This window comes from Rana temporaria, chromosome 3, assembly GCF_905171775.1.
Source record: "Rana temporaria chromosome 3, aRanTem1.1, whole genome shotgun sequence".
Classification (NCBI taxonomy): domain Eukaryota; kingdom Metazoa; phylum Chordata; class Amphibia; order Anura; family Ranidae; genus Rana; species Rana temporaria.
The window spans coordinates 491,242,561-491,263,068 of NC_053491.1; the positions used below are offsets into that span (position 1 = coordinate 491,242,561).

At 45.8% G+C, this 20,508-nt stretch overlaps 1 protein-coding gene across 1 annotated transcript in view; it reads right to left on the reverse strand.

Moving 5' to 3' along the window:
* Nucleotides 1-458: 458 nt before the first annotated feature.
* The window catches only part of LOC120933776, a 47,955-nt gene continuing 27,905 nt past the window's right edge, over nt 459-20,508 (reverse strand). The window contains exons 3-6 of the mRNA XM_040347169.1: nt 16,460-17,059; nt 14,629-15,210; nt 6,293-6,907; nt 459-1,377 (exon numbers count right to left, since the gene is read on the reverse strand). Of these exons, the coding sequence (XP_040203103.1) occupies nt 776-1,377; nt 6,293-6,907; nt 14,629-15,210; nt 16,460-17,059 (2,399 nt within the window). The 3' untranslated portion in view covers nt 459-775. The remainder of the gene's footprint in view (nt 1,378-6,292; nt 6,908-14,628; nt 15,211-16,459; nt 17,060-20,508) is intronic.

A 20,508-nucleotide genomic window follows, 5' to 3' on the forward strand; every position in this document is an offset into this window, starting at 1 on the left:
TTTTTGGGTGGAACTTCACTTTAAACTTAGGAAAATACAAAATGAAAAAAAATCAACCTGAGCTGACTACAGCCCGGCCAAAAGCTACATTTATATAGTAGCCCCTGTTTAGGACAAGGGGGCTACACTCCCACGGATTTCAATTTGGATTCAACATCCAAATTTTGGTAAAGTACTCCAAACCAAAACTGTTTTGGCTCTTTGCTAATTATATCTATGATAAATATTATCAGTGGATGCCAGATATTTTCAGTGTGGTGATTGTTCTTGGACTTACCAGATGGCAGATGCCACACTTATTGCCCCCTGGGCTGGGCTGGGAGTGTCCTCTTTGGTTCTAACCCTTTTTACCTCCTACAAATATTTTCAGTAGAAGGGAGGGGTGAAATGTGAATACAACTAATCAATTAGATGTCAGATTTTATAACAAAATGAAAACAGAAAGAATGCCACTAGTATATTGCTTTTATATATATTTTATTTTAGATAGTTTATGTTAATATTGATTATAAGATTATACAACCAGGACTATTATGTTACCATTGTGAAAATACAAACTCCATTGATTTAGAATCCTGTTTACATGTGTTTCATGTGACCCAATGTTTTAGTTACACTATAAGATCATTGATCCATTGATTATTTAATATTCACTTATCATTGTCAACTCTCATTATTTATGGGGATGACAAATAAATCATCATTGTCACTGTAATTCAGAATCAGCAGTTGGGGCATCCAAACAACAAAGTGTATATGATGAGCTCATTGGCTTTCACTGAAATGTGGGCTGGACAAGAACTTCCCCTTTGATCTCACAGTATTGAGATAACCAATTAATGACATTCCCATTGTGTCCACCAGAGATGACTTTCTTGATGTCTTCTGGAGTCAGGACATAATCCCACATGTGGACGTCACTTATTTCACCGACCAATGACTGTTTCTCATCAAACTTTCCACCAAAAGAATCTTGTTCCTGCCCCAGAACAATGCTGGTCTCAGCAGCGATAGAAGACCCTTTCATGGAGACTCTTCTGGGGTAGGGTTTCCCATTGACCCAAAGTTGGACCACTCCGGTGTTGGAGTCCCAGGTCACACAGATGTGCCTCCAGTTCAAAGACTCAGAGTCTGTCCTAAAACTAGTGAGTTCCTGGTTGATATATACGGAACAAGTGTTTGGAGGCTGTAAGTAGATCACAAAGGCATTGTCCTTCCCGGGAGTAGCGAGGGAGAAGAGAGTATAGGGGCGGGAAAGGTCGGTATAAGAACGTAGACAGACGCTGAGTTTCTTTAATGGTCTTGTGATTGTAGGTCTTAGAATGACATAATCCGTGTCGGTTTCTTTGGGGAAGACGAAGACTTTATCCTCCAAGTCTAGGGAAGAAAACAGATACTGCTACATATCAAAGCTTTAGATGCTGAACAATAAATGATTATTTATTTAGAGATACTAGAAAAAAAAATATATATATATATTGGTCCGGGTCTACGCCTTCCATTGGACGTCTTGGGTGAGTGGCAGTGGGTTTTTCTACACTAGTCCACTTTTGCAGGAGGTTTACCCGCATCCTGCCATCTACCTATATGGCTGTGGGTGGCGGGCCCTCTTTGTGTTCTTCTGTTATTATGTCCCACTTATCTATATGTATCTCTCTTTGTATGTATTTTCTTTCTTACAGAACCTATGGCAGCGTCTAACTAATACTCCCTGAAGAAGACCGCTACTTATAAAAGGTCGAAACGCGTAGGGGTGTTTTTCGCCCATAGTATTTGTATACTTACAGTACTGTTATGCTATGTCTGTACTCATTCTACCTTGTGTTTTTATTTGCCATGTATGACTTATGTTTTTTACCAAGTTCATATCTTGAGTCCCTACTGTTTGGGGCTTTTTCCGTACAACATATTTAAATAAATTTATACTTTTATATATTTTTTGGTACGTTTCTATTCCTTGCTGCAGCACAAAGCCCCTAGGGGTAATTTTCTCTTTTCTCAAGACATATCAGGGGTGTGCAGCACTCTCTATCCATGGGTTCCAATACCCTTTCCTCGCTAAAATATATATATATATATGTAGCGCCCTGCTTCCAATGACCAGGCTCTATATCAAATTTAGAGGGCGTCTGAGCTGGTAGTTCAACTCAGACTCTGTTAATAGGGGCTAAATCAACCTCTGTTCCGGCTATGGCTGTGCCTGGAGGGATTTCCCTTTGTTTGCCTGTAGGTGGTGGTACCGCCACAGGCCAATGTTGGAACTAAGGCAAGTCATGGTGTATTGGGTGTCTTTCCTCGGGAACAGTCCAGTGGGAGTGGACTCCCCACTGGGCATGCTGGGGAAGGATTCTTAAGGGGAATACGCCATTTTACGGGGGCCTTTTCCACCTTGTGGCACCCCTAGCATCGAGGTATGTGTTGTGTGATTTTCTACCCTCTGGACCATGCTGGCCAGAGGCTGCATTTCGGCCCGGTAGGCCCAGTTTCCCTGACTGGGGCCTACGCCATGGAGGTGATCCTGTGCTGTCTGTCCTGTGGGAGGAAGCCACTCAATGGAGGAAGCCAGGGGAGGACCTGTCCCAGAAAGGACCGAGCGGAAGGCTGGTACTTTGGGAGAGGCCTGGTAACTTATTGAAGGATGCACCGAAGCCTACAATACCTTACAGTGTGCCGGGTTGGCTTAAAGGCTCTAGAATTGTAAGGCTGGATCTCCGGGTATCAAATCCTGTGGCAGAGGATTTCAGAAATTCCTCATCTGAACTTGCAACCAGTCTGTGGCACCCGCGGGGGTGTTTGTCTGGTCCCGCCCGCTGTACCCCATTGGCGGACTTCTTTTAGGTGAGCAATCTAGCCTGTGTTTTTTTCCCCTTGTTTGTTTACATTGCTGTTTTTTAACCTATTATTGATGTATTGTTTAATCATTTCTAGAGCTTTCTCCTGATGAAGCGGTACAAATCCGCGAAACTAGTTGAGATACTGTCACAACCCTCAACTCATCGCAATGTTTTCCCCTCTGGGGACCTCTGTTTTGGTGCCGTTGTTCGGTTGTCACAATTTTAATTATGTAATTGTCTTGTATGTATTCTGAAATAAAAATTATAATTTTTTACATATTCTTATTTTATTTTGTAACTCTACACCGGTACCGCGATAGTCCTAATTGGCCCATATTTCCCCCTCTTGGCTCCTCGGTCCGGGGACCCTAGACCCAAGTACCCTATATTCACTCTGTGGCAGAGACTGCGATTTTCCTTGTCCGTGTGTCATCCCGGCTGCTAGGCCAGGTAAGAGGGGCCTATCCGGGTGAGCAATACCCACTTAAGAGAAAGTGGTGAGTGTGACATTGAAGTTTAGCAATTCCCCAGTGATCTGTTTTGTGCACCTGAACCTTCCCCTGATCCTTCACCCCTCTACTTCTACAAGTTGTTTGAAAATAAAAGCAAAAGAAAAGGAACTATAACTTGTGGACATTGAACTTTTTAATGACTCTCAACCCCTAGACGAAGAGGCCCAAAACTAACCAGCAGCTCCTACGGGGTAGTGCTATATATATATACATACATACATACATACATATATATATATATATATATATATATATATATATATATATATATATATATATATATATATATACTCTCATATATCTCAGTAAAATCCTCACATTTATTTCCTTTTTTTTTTAAATATGTGGTTTTCAGATCCTGTTGCGAACAAGTTTTGGCACTTTTTTTCATCGTCTCAGTTATCTAGTCAATAGTGTTAGTTTAATCTCCAAATTTTGATTAAAATGGAGACCTCAGTTGTAGAAATATAGGAGCCCTACCAGCACAGAGTATATAAACTGTCTGTCAAATTGTCAGGAGCATCTAGAACTCCTGCTCCTCATTCCAGCATCCTGGTTTTGGCTGTGGCATTCTCGTTGTCTGTCAGTCCACCTGCAAGGTGATTGATGTGGCCAGACTCTGGGAGGAGACCAAACTTTATTTAAGCCAGCCAAGCCTGCAGTCTCATGCTTGTGATAGTGTGTGTAATACCTAAACAAGCTACCTGTTTGTATGCCCTGCTTTGCTAAATTGGATTACCTCTTTGACAACCTCGGATAGGATATCAACTGTTCTCTGAACTCTGTCTGCCTTTTGATTTTGGATTTTAACCCTGACTATTCTGAACCTTGCCTGTCTGCCAATCACAAGTACCTGCTTGTTTTGCTCATTTTATTAATGCCCTTGCATGGTAGCCAGAAACTATAGCATTGTGTATAAGTCCTGCGGGCAACTGACTACTGATAGGCCTGCTAACCTTATGGGAAAGAGGGCTGCTATAAGTGAAGAAAACAGAATCCAGCTATAGTGTCTGACCTTTTTTTAGATCTTTGCAGGCTCTTGTGGTTTGTCTGTCTCCCACATACATTTTTTGTAGGTTTTACAGTTAAATGAATGCTACAGATTAGGTGTCACCAAATGGCGGACCACGGTCCAGACATGGACCGAGTGACAGTCCTATCCAGACCGCAGCCACACCACTTATCAGCCTGAATGGACTCTCTCCTGCTGCTGCCACTGCTGCTGTTAAGAATCACAACACGGCAGAGGGCGGTAGTCACAGGAGGGTGGATTCATCTTCGGTATATGTATTAACCTCCCTGCTGCTGCTGCTGCTGATGCTGCTGCTGCTGCTGCTAAAGTGGTTAAAACTGATCTAGCCTCCATGTGTTTGTTTATTAAGCAGTGCAGTGTGGTTGTTTTTTTTTTTTTTTTTTCAATCCTAAATACCTTTTTTTCTTTGTGCTCATTTGTGGTCACCTCCTCTCTCTGATCTGTATCCCGATCTAAGAGAGCCAAGAGGGAGGGGCCGGGATTCCCTTTATGTTTTAGGTAAACAGTATAGTCAGTGAATGAAAGCTGGAGGATAGAGGGGCTGTGAGGGGAGGGGTGGGGAGGAGATGAGAGGGGAGAGGCTGTGAGGAGAGGGGAGGGGCTGTGAGCAGAGGAGAGGGGATGTGAGGAGAGGATAGAGGAGGGGCTGTAATGAGAAGAGAGGGGAGGGGCTGTGAGGATAAGAGAGGGGATGGGGCTGTGAGGAAAAGAGAGGGGAGGGACTGTGAGGAGAGGGGAGGGGTTGTGAGGAGAGGATAGGGGATGGACTGTGAAGAGGAGAGGGGAGGGGCTGTGAGGAAAGGGGAGGGGCTGTGAGGAGAGGATAGGGGAAGGGCTGTGAGGAGAGGAGAGGGAAGGGCAGTGAGAAGAGGAGAGGAGACGGGAGGGGAGGAGATTGTGTACGCTCTATTTTTGTTTATAGCGCAAAAAATAAAAACCGCAGAGGTGATCGAATACCACCAAAAGAAAGCTTTATTTGTGGGGAAAAAAAGAACGTAAATTTTGTTTGGGAGCCACGTTGCACGACCGTGCAATTGTCAGTTAAAGTGACACAGTGCCGAATCCCAAAAAGTGGCCTGGTCCTTTAGCAACAAAATGGTCCGGGGCTGAAGTGGTTAAAGGAACCTTTAAAAATACTCAGGAAAAGCAAAACGTATGACCTGCAAATGATAATTCTGTTTGACACAAGAGGTAATGGACTCAAGGTGGATCTCATGCCGCGTACACACGATCATTTTTCAGCATGTCGAAAAAACAAAGTTTTCCCAACTTCATCATTAAAACGACGTTGCCTACACACCATCGTTTTTAAAAAATGATCTAGCAAAGCGCGGTGATGTACAACACGTACGACGGCACTATAAAGGGGAAGTTCCATTCACCTTTGGGCTGCTTTAGCTGATTCCGCGTTAGTAAAAGACGATTTGCGCTTTTTTGCCTGTTACAGCGTGATGAATGTGTTAAACTCCATTATAAATGGTAGTTTTACCAGAACGAGCACTCCCATCTCATAACTTGCTTCTGAGCATGCGCGGGTTTTTTTACGTCGTTTTAGCCCACACACGATCATTTTTTACAACCCGAAATACGACATTGTTTAAAACGCCGTTAAAGAATGCAGCATGTTCGAATTTTTTTTTGTCGTTTTTCAGAACCTGAAAAATGATGTGAAGCCCACACACCATCATTTTAAATGACGTTTTTGAAAAACAAAAAATGATCGTGTGTACGCGGCATTAGTCTTCGAAGCCACAATCCTACAGAATTATGACCATCTTTCACTTATAATTGTCACTGTCACCTCTCATTGTTGATGGGCGTGGCACATAAAGTCTTCTTCATTGTAATTCTGTACTGAAAGTTGGAGGATCTTATTAATTAATAAGGTGTATATAGTTAGATGATAGACTTACGTTGAGGTTCGGGCGTGACGAGAACTTCCCCTTTCATTTCACAACGTAAGGAGTTCCAATTAATGACGTTTCCATGGAGATCACCAGAGAGGACCTTCTGGATGTCTTCCTGAGTCAGGACATAATCCCACATGTGGACGTCACCTATTTCACCGACCAATGACTGAGAAGCATTAAACCTTCCACCAAATGAATCTTGGTCCTGTCCCAGAACAATGCTGCTTTCAGCATCCATATAATAAGCAATATAATAATAATTGTTCATGTAAGGCCTTTCAGAGGAGAGCTTTCCATTGAGATAAAGATAGAGGGCCCTTGTAAAGCTGTCCCAGGTCACACAGATGTGCCTCCAGTAAAAAGGTTTCCGGGTTGGTGTAAACGCAGTCCCTACATTATTTATGAATACCTGATAGGTGTATGGAGGCTGGAAGGAGATGTGAAAGGCATCGGCGTATCTTGGAGTAGCCATAGAGAACAAAGTATAGGGACGGGAAAGATCACTGTAGGAACGTAGACAGACGGTGGCTTTCTTCGTTGGCTTTGTAATTGTAGGTCTTAGAGTGACATGAGCCGTGTCGGTTTCTTTGGGGAAGACGAAGACTTTACCCTCCAAGTCTAGGGAAGAAAACAGAGAAAACTCATTACTGGTAGATATCAAAGCTTTGGGTCCAGAATTTATTTATGAATGCTAGAAACTTACATTTAAAAAAAGACACAATGATAAATCTTAGGATGGTAATTATATTTATTTTTCTTTGTGTATAAATATGTAGTTTGTAGATCCTGAACCATGTGTTTATTTGTTGCCACTCCTCTGGTAATGTGGAGGGTGGAGTCAGTGCCATTTTAATACCAACTATGGGTGGGACTTGGTAGTTCAGGTATAGGAACCGTTCACCACTGACCAACACCATGTAGGCCTGTGGCCTTGTGTCATATACCTGGTGATGAAGCCTGACGTGGGGAGGAAGGCAGATGAGAGGTCTTCGTGCACGTGGATGCAGGCTGGACTGTGGTGCAGGGAAGCGTGCACAGTGTCAGGAAGGGCATGCCAGTACCCAAAATGACAGCCGAAGAAGACGGCCTGTTACCTCAACCCCCATCAACACGCGCGTGTGTGCCTGCGCGCACAACGACGTGAGTGTGCACCCTATGATAGTCTCGGCTCCACTATCAGTGATCCACCTGGCACTCGTGCAACTCTGCACTCCTGCGCCTCCTGTCTGCTCTACCAGGGGGCCTCGAATCAGAGGTGTAAGGGAAGCCATCCTCTGCATATCAGGCTCTACCGTCAGGTACGTGACACACAGTAGGCTGGAAGACAGCCAGCAGGCACTTGACAGGCTGGCAGCAAGCACTTGGCAGGCCTGGCAGGTGGCAGGCAGCAGGTACTTAGCAGGCTGCATGAGAAGGGGGGCCTCCATGGACTGGACACAGAGAAGAGTCAGGCAAGCCGGGTCAGTAAATAGCAGGCACACCAGGTACAGAGCAGCGGTTAGAAAAATAGTCAGGTTCAGGCTGTAGTTGGCAATGGTAAGCATAGGCGGAAGGATCAGGCAGGGACGTGGTCAAAGAGCAAGCCAGGGGTTGGTTCAGGCAGAGTTCAAGCGTGGTCAGATGAATAGCAGAGCAGCAACAGGAGACACAGGAACAGGTAGCAGAATGTTGTAGACCATAAGGGAAGGTCCTAGTGCAGCAGAGGTATTTAAATAGCCTACTTGGCGCCAATATAGTGGTGGGTGTGTACGCTGGGATGCACATGCATTCACACATGCACATTTGCAAGAGTGCGGCTCTGGCTAACAGGAATTTGCCATTCATCCATATTTATGTGTCTGTGTATATTTGGTCTTTGACAATAGGTTTGGCTAATAGGAATTTTCCGCCTGCACATAACTATGCGCCTGGGTATATTTATATATTTGTCTTTCCTGACAGCCTGTGCACTTGAGTGGAGGAGAGAGCCCTCTGCAGGGATGGACTGCCAGGAGGAGTAGTTATAGATTCACAATGGAGAATGCGGAAAAACTTTGTGTAACGGAATGACCCGGGACATCCAGAGACTTTGTGAGGATGGGGGATACTCCTGTGTCAGCGTCACTTATAACTCTTGGGTCTGAGTCCACCCTGTGCCTTTTGGGCATGGGGTGGCAAGGGAATCATAATTCATGTATTACATGAGATAGGACATCAATAATAGTTCATATTGCAGGATCTTGAGAGATTGCAAGATGTTGGCCCAACCAGTCAATAGTGACTCATTTCTAGTGACATGCTAATTGCATCAGGGCTTGGAAGACATTCCATTGTCCTTGTGTAAAGGTGTTGTAATGGACAGGTGTTAATCCCAGGTCTGCTCCCAGAACTCTATTTATGCATACTAAATACTGCTTACGTGTGATAACACTGTCTAGAGCCTATTGGTGCTCAGAGGTGTCAAGCTGTATGCGGAGACGGAGTGGGTGAAGGTGTTTTGTTGTTGATTAAGGAATGTTTAGTAATTAGCCTTAGTGTGTGATTAGGGGGGTGGAGATCTCATTGTTGCTTTAATGCCTGGTACTGTATATAAGACTGAGAAGAAACCATTAAAATTGTCTTCATTTGAAACCAGAGAACACGGAGCAAGTCTCGTTATTCTGGGAAATGGGAGGCCTGCTGGTTTGTCTGTGTGTCAGATAAGCAGTCGTGACTGGGATGGAAGGTCGTAAACGGTGGTGACCGTTACACTTTGCTACTACTAAATTTTCCCAGCAGGTCTGTAGCTTGGTTTTAGTAGGCCTCAGGGCCTGTGAATGAGGGTATCCGGGTCCAGATCTGAACCTGGGAGCTCTGCAGTGTCTCGCTGTAGCTCTTGTTGTTGTTCCACCTGAGATGCTAGGTAGCTCCCTGTCTGATCCCTTGGACAACATTGCCTTGTATCTTGTTTCTGGTGAACCTTGAACTCTTTGCTCCTCCCATGAACTTACAAAAAAATGTGCTGAAAAACTCGGCTTATACTCGAGTATATACGGTTGGTTTCTGGTTACAGTTTGTATTGTCATCCTTGTGTATATAGTTGTGTGAGATCTCAAATAAAAGGCTATTCCTGAAGTACTCCAAGCCTGGTGCTGTCTGGTGACTGGGTGGCCTAAAGAGTCTTGGATAGTACAGGTTATGGACAAAGGAAGCATTGACGGCGGACATAGTCCAGTTTGAGGACCAGGGTTCGTCACATGGGGGTATATCCAAAAAGACAGGCATGTGCGTATCCTATCTGGGGAAGAAGCAGGACCTGGACCAGCTTGGTGGGGACCGCTGTCCAATCCAGGTCTCTTACACGCTTACATTTTCCACCATCTCGGTTCACCAATAAAAGTGGATTAAATTTACCTTCAAAGGTTTTGCTAACATTTTAAAGGATGAGTTCACCTTTTCAGGTAAAAAGATGTGCATTTATTCAGGCTTGAATGTTTCTGTTCTAACTAATGGAAAGCTATTTGCTAGTGAGTAGTGTTGCTCACGAATATTCGTATTGCGAATATTCGGCTCGAATATGGCATATTCGAGTATTCGCGATATATTTCGAATTTCGCAATGAATATTCGCAATTCCGAATATTCGCATTTTTTCAATTTTATTTTTAAAACAGATCACATCCTATCGACGTCTAAAAGCATTGCTGGTATGATTAGAGACCCTGGGCCGAGTAGCTAAGCTGAGGCGATCCTTTTATGTTGCCGAATATAAAAAAAAAAAAATTGCGATTTTTCGCTATTGCGAATGCGAAAATGATTGCGAATTTTCGATAACTGTGGTAGGAGAACTCTGATTGTCTCTGATGCAAAAGGGGGGGCTTTGTGTATGTTTCTGTTATGAATATTTGTATGTTTGATATTATTTTTTTTTGTAAGAAGGAAAAAATTGCGCATACCTTAAAAAAGGGGAGAATACAGCAGCAACTCAAAAATGTTATACAACATAAATTAATACAAGACAGAAAATGGAGTCGCTCTACAAGAATAAAAAATATGTCTAGTGACAAGACATGTGGGCAAATTATAAAATAAGCAAGCGCAAATAACTTGTGAAATACACAGTGAAACAAATATATAAAGAAATATAGTCCCAATAATAGAAAAATAATCTTTCATAAAAATGTCTTTGATATGTGAAGTGAAAAAAGTCCAAAGCATGCAGCATGAACGTGTTCAATCTTCAAGGTGTTTGATTGACAAACGGCTGTGACAGATGGATAGAGTAAAGAATCACCACCAATGCAAAACACTTTTTATTTTCTATTGTAAAATATCAAGAATATTCTGAGCCAATCAGAGTGCTCCTTCCGCATTTGCCGAATATTCGCAATTATTTTGTATTGTAAAATATCAAGAATATTCTGAGCCAATCAGAGTGCTCCTTCCGCATTTGCCGAATATTCGCAATTATTTTGTATTGTAAAATATCAAGAATATTCTGAGCCAATCAGAGTGCTCCTTCCGCATTTGCCGAATATTCGCAATTATTTTGTATTGTAAAATATCACGAATATTCTGAGCCAATCAGAGTGCTCCTTTCGCAGTTATCGAAAATTCGCAATTATTTTCGCATTCGCAATAGCGAAAATTCGCAATCATTTCATTTCGATAAAATATCACGAATATTCGAATTTAGCGAATATATCTCGAATATTCGACTATATATTCGAGATATATCGCGAAATCGAATATGGCGTATTCTGCTCAACACTACTAGTGAGAGGGGATGGTTGTTAAGCTTGAAAAATACTAATTTTCCGACGCTTCCATTGAAGTCTATGGTGAGTTCCAGGCATGGAGCTGCAGTCCCCCGAGGGCAAAAATATACAGTGGAACCTCGGATTGTGAGTAAAGCGGTTAACGAGCGTTTCGCAATACGAGCAATATTGGCTCACAAAAGGAGCAGGATTCAAGCCTCTGCGGTGTGCAGTACCGCATTTAGCCAGAGGTGCGGGGGCACCGGAGCTGATCAGAGCTGTTTAGAGCCCTTTAGAAATATAATCATAAACGCTCGGAAATACACAGGGCCAGATTCTCGTACCTGCGGCGCAGCGTAACGTAACGCGTTTACGTTACACCGCCGCAAGTTTTCAGTCTAAGTGCCCGATCCACAAAGCACTTACCTGTAAACTTGCGGCGGTGTATCGTAAACACGTCCGGCGCAAGGCGGCCCAATTCAAATGGGGCGGGTACCATTTAAATTAGGCGCGCTCCCGCGCCGGATGTACTGCGCATGCTCAGTTCGCAAATTTCCCGACGTGCTTTGTGCGAAATTACGACGCGCCGACGTGTTGAGAATGGCGACGTGCGTAACGTACTTACGCCGGGAAAACAAAAAAATTCAAAAGCGACGCGGGAAAGACGGGCATACTTTAACATGGTGGAGTAATTTTACACCATGTTAAAGTACCCCTAACTTTGCGACGGGAAACTAAGACTTGCGCCGACGTAACGGCGGGAAAAACCTTTGTGGATCGCCGTAACTGCTAATTTGCATACCCGACGCTGGTTTACGACGCAAACTCCCCCCAGCGGCGGCCAAAGTATTGCATCCTAGGATCCGACGGTGTAATTCAATTACACCTGTCAGATCTTAGGGCTAGCTATGCGTAACTGATTCTATGAATCAGTCGCATAGTTAGAACGGCCCTAAAACAGAGATATGACGGCGTATCAGGAGATACGCCGTCGTATAGCTTTTGTGAATCTAGCCCTCAGTTCCTGAGTGTTTCCAAACCTTTCTGGGGGTTTCCGAGGGCAGCCGAACGATCTCCGAGTAATTCTGAGTCTCTCCGGCGCCCCCCACTTCTGGCCACACGCGGTATTGAATGCCATAGAAGTCAACGTCCAACGAATTATATTCGTTTCCATTGACTTCTATGGGGAAACTCGCTTTGATATGCGAGTGCTTTGGATTACAAGCATTCTCCTGGAACGGATTAACCTCGTAATACAGTATATCATTATTTCAATGTAATTATATACTGACAGTTGGAGAATCGTATTAAATAAAGTGGTTGTACACCCTGTACTCGCCCCCTCCCTTGGGACTACATAACTGTGGGGATGTAGCCCCAAGGGAGGGGGGCAAGCACGCTGACTAACCACCAGCCAGAACTGCTTAGATGATGGGGGCAAGCTCACTGAGGAGGAACAGGAAGTGAGAAATTCAGACAAATCATTTTTTTTTAAGGGAAATTGAAGGAAAAAGTAAGTGAACCAACAATGCACAAGCTTAACCACTTGAGGACCGCCACACGACGATATACGTTGACAAAATGGCACGGCTGGGCACAAGGGCGTACATGTACGTCTCCTTTAAGAGTCGTGCAGCGGACCCGATCGCCGCCGGTTTCCCGCAATTGGGTCACAGAGAGGAAGATCGGGGGGAGGTGAGTGTAAACAAACCTTTCCCCGTGCTTCCTAGTGTGGCTGTCACTGATCGTCTGTTCCCTGTGTTAGAGAACGATGATCAGTGACGTCACACACACAGCCACGCCCCCCTACAGTAAGAACACTCCCTTAGGGCACACTTAACCCCTACAGCGCCCCCTCCTGGTTAACCCCTTCACTGCCAGTGTCATTTTCACAGTAATCAGTGCATTTGTATAGCACTTTTCGCTGTGAAAATGACAATGGTCCCAAAAATGTGTCCGATGTGTCCGCCATAATGTCGCAGCCATGGAAAAAATCACTGATCACCGCCATTAGTAGTAAAAAAAATATATTAATAAAAATGCCATAAAACTATCCCCTATTTTGTAGATGCTATAACTTTTGCGCAAACCAATCAATAAACGCTTATTGCGATTTTCTTTTACCAATAATATGTAGAAGAATACGTATCGGCCTAAACTGAGGGAAAAACAATGTTTAATATATTTTTGGGGGATATTTATTATAGCAAAAAGCAAAAAATATTGTTTTTTTTTCAAAATTGTCGCTCTATTTTTGTTTATAGCGCAAAAAATTAAATCCGCACAGCTGATCAAATACCACCAAAAGAAAGCTCCATTTGTGGGAAAAAAGGACGCCAATTTTGTTTGGGAGCCACGTCGCACGACCGCGCAATTGTCAGTTAAAATGACGCAGTGCTGAATCGCAAAAAGGGGCCAGGTCCTTTACCTGCATATTGGTCTGGGTCTTAACAGGTTAAGGCTTACCTGTAGGTGCTGGAATTATCTCTTAAACCTCCACGGTTTAGGAGATATTTACAATAAAACCGTGTGCCGATGTCTACAGCGCATGTGCACTTTAGAAAGTGCAGGTCATGCCGTTTCTAAAGGGGTGATGCTGTGACTAGGGATGGACTGGCCATTGGGACTACAGGGAGTTTCCCGGTGGGCCGATGGCTCAGTGGGCCGGCTTCAGTGAAGCAAGTGGGAGAATGGATGGACAGCCGCACTCCAAAAAGTCTTGTTGAAAAAAGACGTGCTCTTTATTGTAAAAAGGAAAAAATGCACAGCACACAACAGCATACAGTGGGATAGACAGCTGACGCGTTTCGCATTAACAACTAATGCTTAGTCATAGCTATGACTAAGAATTAGTTGTTAATGCGAAACGCGAAATTGCCAGCACCCGTGTGATTCCTGAGTGGACATTGATTACCTGCCTGTGCTCACCTGGAGCGGCGGTCTCCCTACCTATCGGGCCGGCTTCAGTGACAGCGGACTGCCACCCCTCTGCTCCTCTGTTTCTCACTTCCCGCAGCGCTCACCTCCTCTTCCTCCCCACATCGCTCACCTGGGGGGAACAGAGATGCAGGGGGAGGACCAGAGGAGCAGGGGGGACGACAGAGGAGCATGGGGGAGGGGACAGACAGCTGACTCAACGGCTATGGCCTGGAAGTTTCTCACTTCTGCCTAATCTTGTCCCATAAGGGGGGCACCAAACTGATTCTTTGCCCCGGGTGAAATAATGTCTGGCTTCCCCACTGGTACAGCCTATAACAGTACCAGTACCAGCCGTTCTACTCTAATAAAGTAGAACGGCTAGTGGCTAGTGAAGGGGTAGAGGGGGCTTGGGTGGCCTGGGGGGGTGCGGGAGTTGTCCGGCCGCCATGGGAGAGACCTGTCAAAGTGGGCCAGTCTGGATGAAGACCGGGGCCAAACTTTTGCCGGAGTTCGCGGAAGTAAGAGGGGTGAAGATGGACGCTCGCTGCCAGTGGGGACAGCGGTGACATCGCAGGCTTCGGTTTCAGGTAAGTGACACATAAGGGGCTACTATGCAAAAAACGGTAGCCCATAATGCTTTACCTTTGCAGGGAAATAAAGAGGAAGTAAAACCCATCAGCTGTATAAAGACCGATGACAAACTTACATTGGTGTTTAGGCTGGACAAAAACGTTGCCTTTGATTTCATAGTGTAGAGATAGCCAGTTAATGACATTTCCATGGAGGTCACCAGAGATGACCTTCTTGATGTCTTCTGGAGTCAGGACATAATCCCACATGTGGACGTCACCTATTTCACCGAAAAACAACTGAGAAACATTAAAAGAGTCTCGTTCCTGTCCCAGAACAATGCTGGTTTCGGCTGCGATAGAAGATCCTTTCATGGAAACTCCTTCCGGGTAGAGTTTCCCGTTGACCCAAAGTTGGACCACTCCGGTGTCGGAGTCCCAGGTCACACAGGTGTGTCTCAAAGACTCAGAGTCTGTTTTAAAACGAGTGACCTTCTGGTTGATATATACAGAACAAGTGTGTGGAGGTTGTATGCTGATTATAAAGGCATGGTCCTTCCCGGGAGTAGCGAGAGAGAAGACCGTATAGGAGCGTGGAAGATCTGAATAAGAACGTAGACAGACGCTGACTTTCTGCAATGGCCTTGTGATTGTAGGTCTTAGAAGGACATGAGATGTGTTGGCTTCACGGGGGAAGACGAAGACTTTACCTTCCAGGTCTAGGGAAGGAAACAGACAAAGATCATTACTGCTTCACATCAAAAATTAATATAATAATTGTATTTTGCTTATAAATATTTGGTTCACATTCAGAAGCTAATGTGCATCTTCCAAGAGAGCCAATGAAGGGCGTGACTTCTCTTCAAATGTTCTGTACACATTTTATTAAAAGTGGAGGTCACACATGTAGAAGTCCTAACACTATCAGGTATAAAATCTGTCTGTCTTTTGTATAAAGTAAATGCATACTATAAGTTAGTCCAACAAGATGCATGACATCTCCTGGACTTTTTGCTATTATTCTTTGTTTTCTCCATTACCAAAAGAAAAATTTGCCAAAAAACAGTGTATAGTAACTTACATTACATAAGGCATTTGTTGCTTTACTTACCCACCCGTCCCCCTCCCACCCCATGCCCTCCCACCCCAACTCATCTACACCACCCAAACATTGGCTTTGCGTGCAAAGGGGCAGCCCATCTCGTGCAACCAAGGCCTCCACATCCTCAGAAACTTCTTGTAGTTGCCACGTCTACGAAATGCCACTTTCTCCCTCCAGACTGTTATATTAATAGTCTCAACCCAATTTCCAACTGCCTGGGGGGGTATTAATAATGGCTGGAGTGGAAGAGAGCCAAGGAGCCTTGAGGAGAGCCAGGAGGAGAGGAGAGCCTCCCGCGGCCCGCCCGAGGACCGAGCAGGGATGTGGCGCCGGTCGTATTGTAATTTCCGCCTTCTGGAGCCGGTGCAGCACCTATGATGGACGTCACATGTCCTGCGGTCGCAGCATTGGACCAGTGGGACGTCCATCATATGCGTTGCGCAGGCTCCAGAAGGCAGGACCTGCTATGGGACTCGGTCGCACTCGGCCACACTCGGCTACGTTTGGCAGCGCTCGGGATCAGATCGATCCCGTCGATCGTCACTCGCTCGGCGGCTCTGGGCTAATAATGCAGTCCTGCCACTGTGAGACTCTGGGCTTTATGGGGTCACATTCGGGGCTTCAGCCACAGCTAGCCACCCCCTCCCGACGCCCCTGAATAGGTGGGATACTTTCTGTGAGGGGGAGATTGAGACCAGTGGCCCCTGTTCTAAGATCTTATCCCACTGTTCTGTGGTTATTTCCCTCACATCTCTCTCCCATCCTACCCTGCTTTTGGAGGGTCCTGCTCCACTTATAATTCTTTTGCTATTATTTACATTGAGCAGTTTTATTTGAAGTGTAAATAGATAAAATGACAGACTTACGCAAATGTGTAGGCTGGAGAAGAACGTCCCCTTTCATTTCATAGAGTAGAGACTTCCAATTAATGACATTTCCATGGTGATCACCAGAGAGGACCTTCTGGATGTCTTCCCGAGTCAGGACATAATCCCACATGTGGACGTCACCTATTTCACCGACCAATGACCGAGAAGCATTAAAACCTCCACCAAAAGTGTCTTGTTCCTGTCCCAGAATAATGCTGCTTTTAACTGCAATAGAATACTGTCCCCAAGTATATCCTTTGGTGGAGTTCTTCCCATTGGCCCAAAATTGGACCTCTTTTTTTTTCGAGTCCCAGGTCACACAGATATGGCTCCAGTCTGGAGGCTCTGAATCTCTCTTGAAACTAATGCTTGTACGATTTATGGATACAGTATAGGTGGTTGGAGCCTGGAACCTGATTAGAAAAGCATTTCTGTCTGTTGGAGTAGCTAAAGAGAAGAGAGGATACTGGCGGGAAAGTTCACTGTAGGAACGTAGACAGACGGTGACTTCCTGCAATGGCTTTGTAATTGTAGGTCTTAGAATGACATGAGACGAGTCGGTTTCGTTGGGGAAGACGAACATTTTACCTTCCAAGTCTAGGGAAGGAAATGGAGAAAACACTCATTACTGGCACTTGTCAAAGCTTAGATGCAATAAACTCAGAATTTATTGATAGATGATAGAATCCAACATAAAAATAATTAGATACACTCATAGGCCCGGATTCACGTAGCACTTACGCCGACGTATCTCGAGATACGCCGCGTAAGTGTAAATGTGCGCCGTGGTATCTGTGCGCCATGCCCACAGAACTAAATACTGTATTTATCGCGGTATAACGCGCTCCCGCGTATACCGCGCACCCCTAAAGTGGCCCCCAATGCTGTGGAAAAAAAGTTTTTTAGTTTTTTTGTACTTACAGTTTTGGTGTCTTGCGCGGCGTCCATCGGCGGCCTCGTCGGGTCCGGCGTCCTTCTGCGGCTTCGGGTGTCCTCTTCGGTGGGTCCGGCGTCCGTCTTCGGCGGGTCGGAGGTCCTCTTCGGCGGGTCGGGGGTCCTCTTCGGCGGGTCGGGGGTCCTCTTCGGCGGGTCCGGCGTCCTTCTGGGGCGTCCTCGTGTCCTCCCCGCTCGTTTCCCGCCACGAGTTTGAATACTGCGCCGGCATATACCGAGCGCAGTACACTCGTGAATCTTCAGGCAGGCTCGGCAACTGTCGCGCTGACGTCCTGTACGCTCAGGACGTCAGTGCGAGAGGCGCCGAGACTGCCCAAAGATTCATGAGTGTACTGCGCTCGGTATATGCCGGCGCAGTATTCAAACTCGTGGTGGGAAAGCGGGTATCGGCGTATATCGCGCACCCACGATTTTGCCCTGATTTTCAGGGCAAAATAGTGCGCGGTATACGCCGATAAATACGGTACACCTGAAAATAGGCTTCCTACGACCGACGTAAGTTTCCTACGCCGTTGTATCGTGGGCGCATATTTACGCTGGCCGCAAGGGGCGCTGCCATTGATTTACGATTCGTAAACAACAAGAAAAGAAAATGGCCCGGATTCACAGAGAACGGGCGCACATTACGCCGCCATAGCGCAAATCAATGTATGCTACGCCGACGCAGCGCAGAGAGGCAAGCATGGAATTCAGGAAGCCAGTGCTCCCAACGCTGCGTCGGCATGGCGTAGGTTTCGAAGGCGCAGGCCGGCGTAGGTGGAAGTGGGCTTGCCCCATGCAAACCCATGCAAATGAGGCGTGACTCCATGCAAATGATGGCTTGAGAGCCAGACAAGTACGTTGAACGAACTGCGCATGCGTCATGTCGTGGACGCATCCCCATGCTCATGCTCATAACCACGTCGGAAAAACTACCTAAGATACGCCGGATCACTGCATATGCCATGAACGTAACCTACGCCCATCCAGACACACGTCCAACCTAAACTACGTAAAATACGCCGGCTTGTGTTCCCTGGTGCAGACCTTTACATGTCTGCTGCTGGGTTGCACCTCCTTTATGGGGCTTAACTTTACGCCGGACGTACAACTTACGCGCACATCTCGTAGCCTGCGTCGGGCGCGTGCAGGTTCGTGAATCGCCGCATTTTCCTCATTTGCATATTTGAATGGCTAATCAATGGCAGCGCCACCATGCGGCCAGCGTAAATGTGCGCCCACCCTACGCCGGCGTAGGCAAGTTACGTCGGCAGGATGAAGCCTGTTTTTAGGCGTATTTTACTTTGTGGGTCCGGCGCATATTTGCATTTACGTGGTGTATCTTGAGATACGTCGGCGCAAGTGCTTTGTGAATCCGGGCCAATGTGTTTTAGAGGCCAAACAATCCCCCCTTCATCTCTGTGTCAGTATCACACAGCACAGTCTTGCAGCAAAAATCATTGGGGTGGATTCAGGTAGGGGCGCGCAAAACTGCGGCGGCGTAACGAATGACATTGACGTTACGCCTCCGCAAGTTTTACGGGCAAGTGCTTGATTCACAAAGCACTTGCCTGTAAAGTTGCGGCGGCGTAGCGTAAAAGGGGCAGGCGTAAGCGCGCGTAATTCAAATGATCCCGTAGGGGGCGTGGATCATTTAAATTAGGCGCGTTCCCGCGCCGAACGTACTGCGCATGCGCCATCCCTAAAATTTCCCGACGTGCATTGTGGTAATTGACGTCGCAAGGACGTCATTGGTATTGACGTGAACGTAAATGGCGTCCAGCGCCATTCACGGACGACTTACGCAAACGACATAACATTTTCAAATCGCGACGCGGGAACGACGTCCATACTTAACATTGGCTGCGCCTCCTAATAGCAGGAGTAGCCTTACGACGACAACAACGTACGCAAACAATGTAAAAAACTACCGCCGGGCGCACGTACGTTCGTGAATCGGCGTAAGTATGTAATTTGCATACTGTACGCTGACAACTACGGAAGCGCCACCTAGCGGCCAGCGTCAGAATGCAGCCTAAGATACGACGGCGTAAGAGACTTATGCCAGTCGTATCTTAGGCTAAAGTCGGCGTATCTAGCTTTCTGAATACAGAAAGTAGATACGCCGGCGGTACTTAGCAATTACGCTGCGTATCTATGGATACGCCGGCGTAATTGCTCTCTGAATCTACCCCTTTGATACAAAGATACAATGGTAAAATGCCACCATCCTAGAAAGAGCCCAAAATGCTGCACTTTGAGGAGTTGTTGCATAAGAACTTCTTTTGCCCCGCACACACGTTTGGATATTCCATCGGAAAAACCTTGGATGTTTTTTCCGACAGAATTCCGCTCGAGCTTTGCTTGCCTACACACGGGTCACACAAAAGTTCTCTGAACCTTTGACCGTCAAGAACGCGGTGAAGTACAACACTACGATGAGCCGAGAAAATGAAGTTCAGTGCTTCCGAGCATGCGTCGAATTGTTTCCAAACATGCGTTGGATTTTTTTGCGCCGGAATTGCTACAGACGTTTGGAATTTCCAATCTGAATTTTTTTCCGGCAGAACATTTGAGAACCAGCTCTCAAATTTTTGTTGGCGGAAATTCCGACAGGAAAAGTTTGATGGAGCATATACACGGTCGGAATTTCCGACCAGAAGCTCCCATCGGACTTTTCTTGTCGGAAAATCCAACCGTGTGTACGGGGCATTTGCCTCATTTCTTGATGATGGCAGGATCCCCATCATGTCTGGTGCAGGGTAAGTTCTGTGTTGCTCCTCAAAGTTTGCAGCCTGTTCCAGTAACCTGGCTCTGTAAGATTGGCGCAAAATATTTCTACAGCTGCCGCATTTCTATGTTTACTGCAAGATACATTTTGCTTTGTGTTCTAAATGTTGCACCTTTTTCCAGTGCTCTGGCCTTGGAAAGGTGGCACACAATGGGCCAGATTCACAAATGAGATACGACAGAGTTTCTCCTGATACGCCGTCGTATCTCTGTTTCTATCTATGCGACTGATTCATAGAATCAGTTACGCATAGATATTCCTAAGATCCGACAGGTGTAATTGTTTTACACTGTCGGATCTTAGGATGCAATACCTCGGCCGC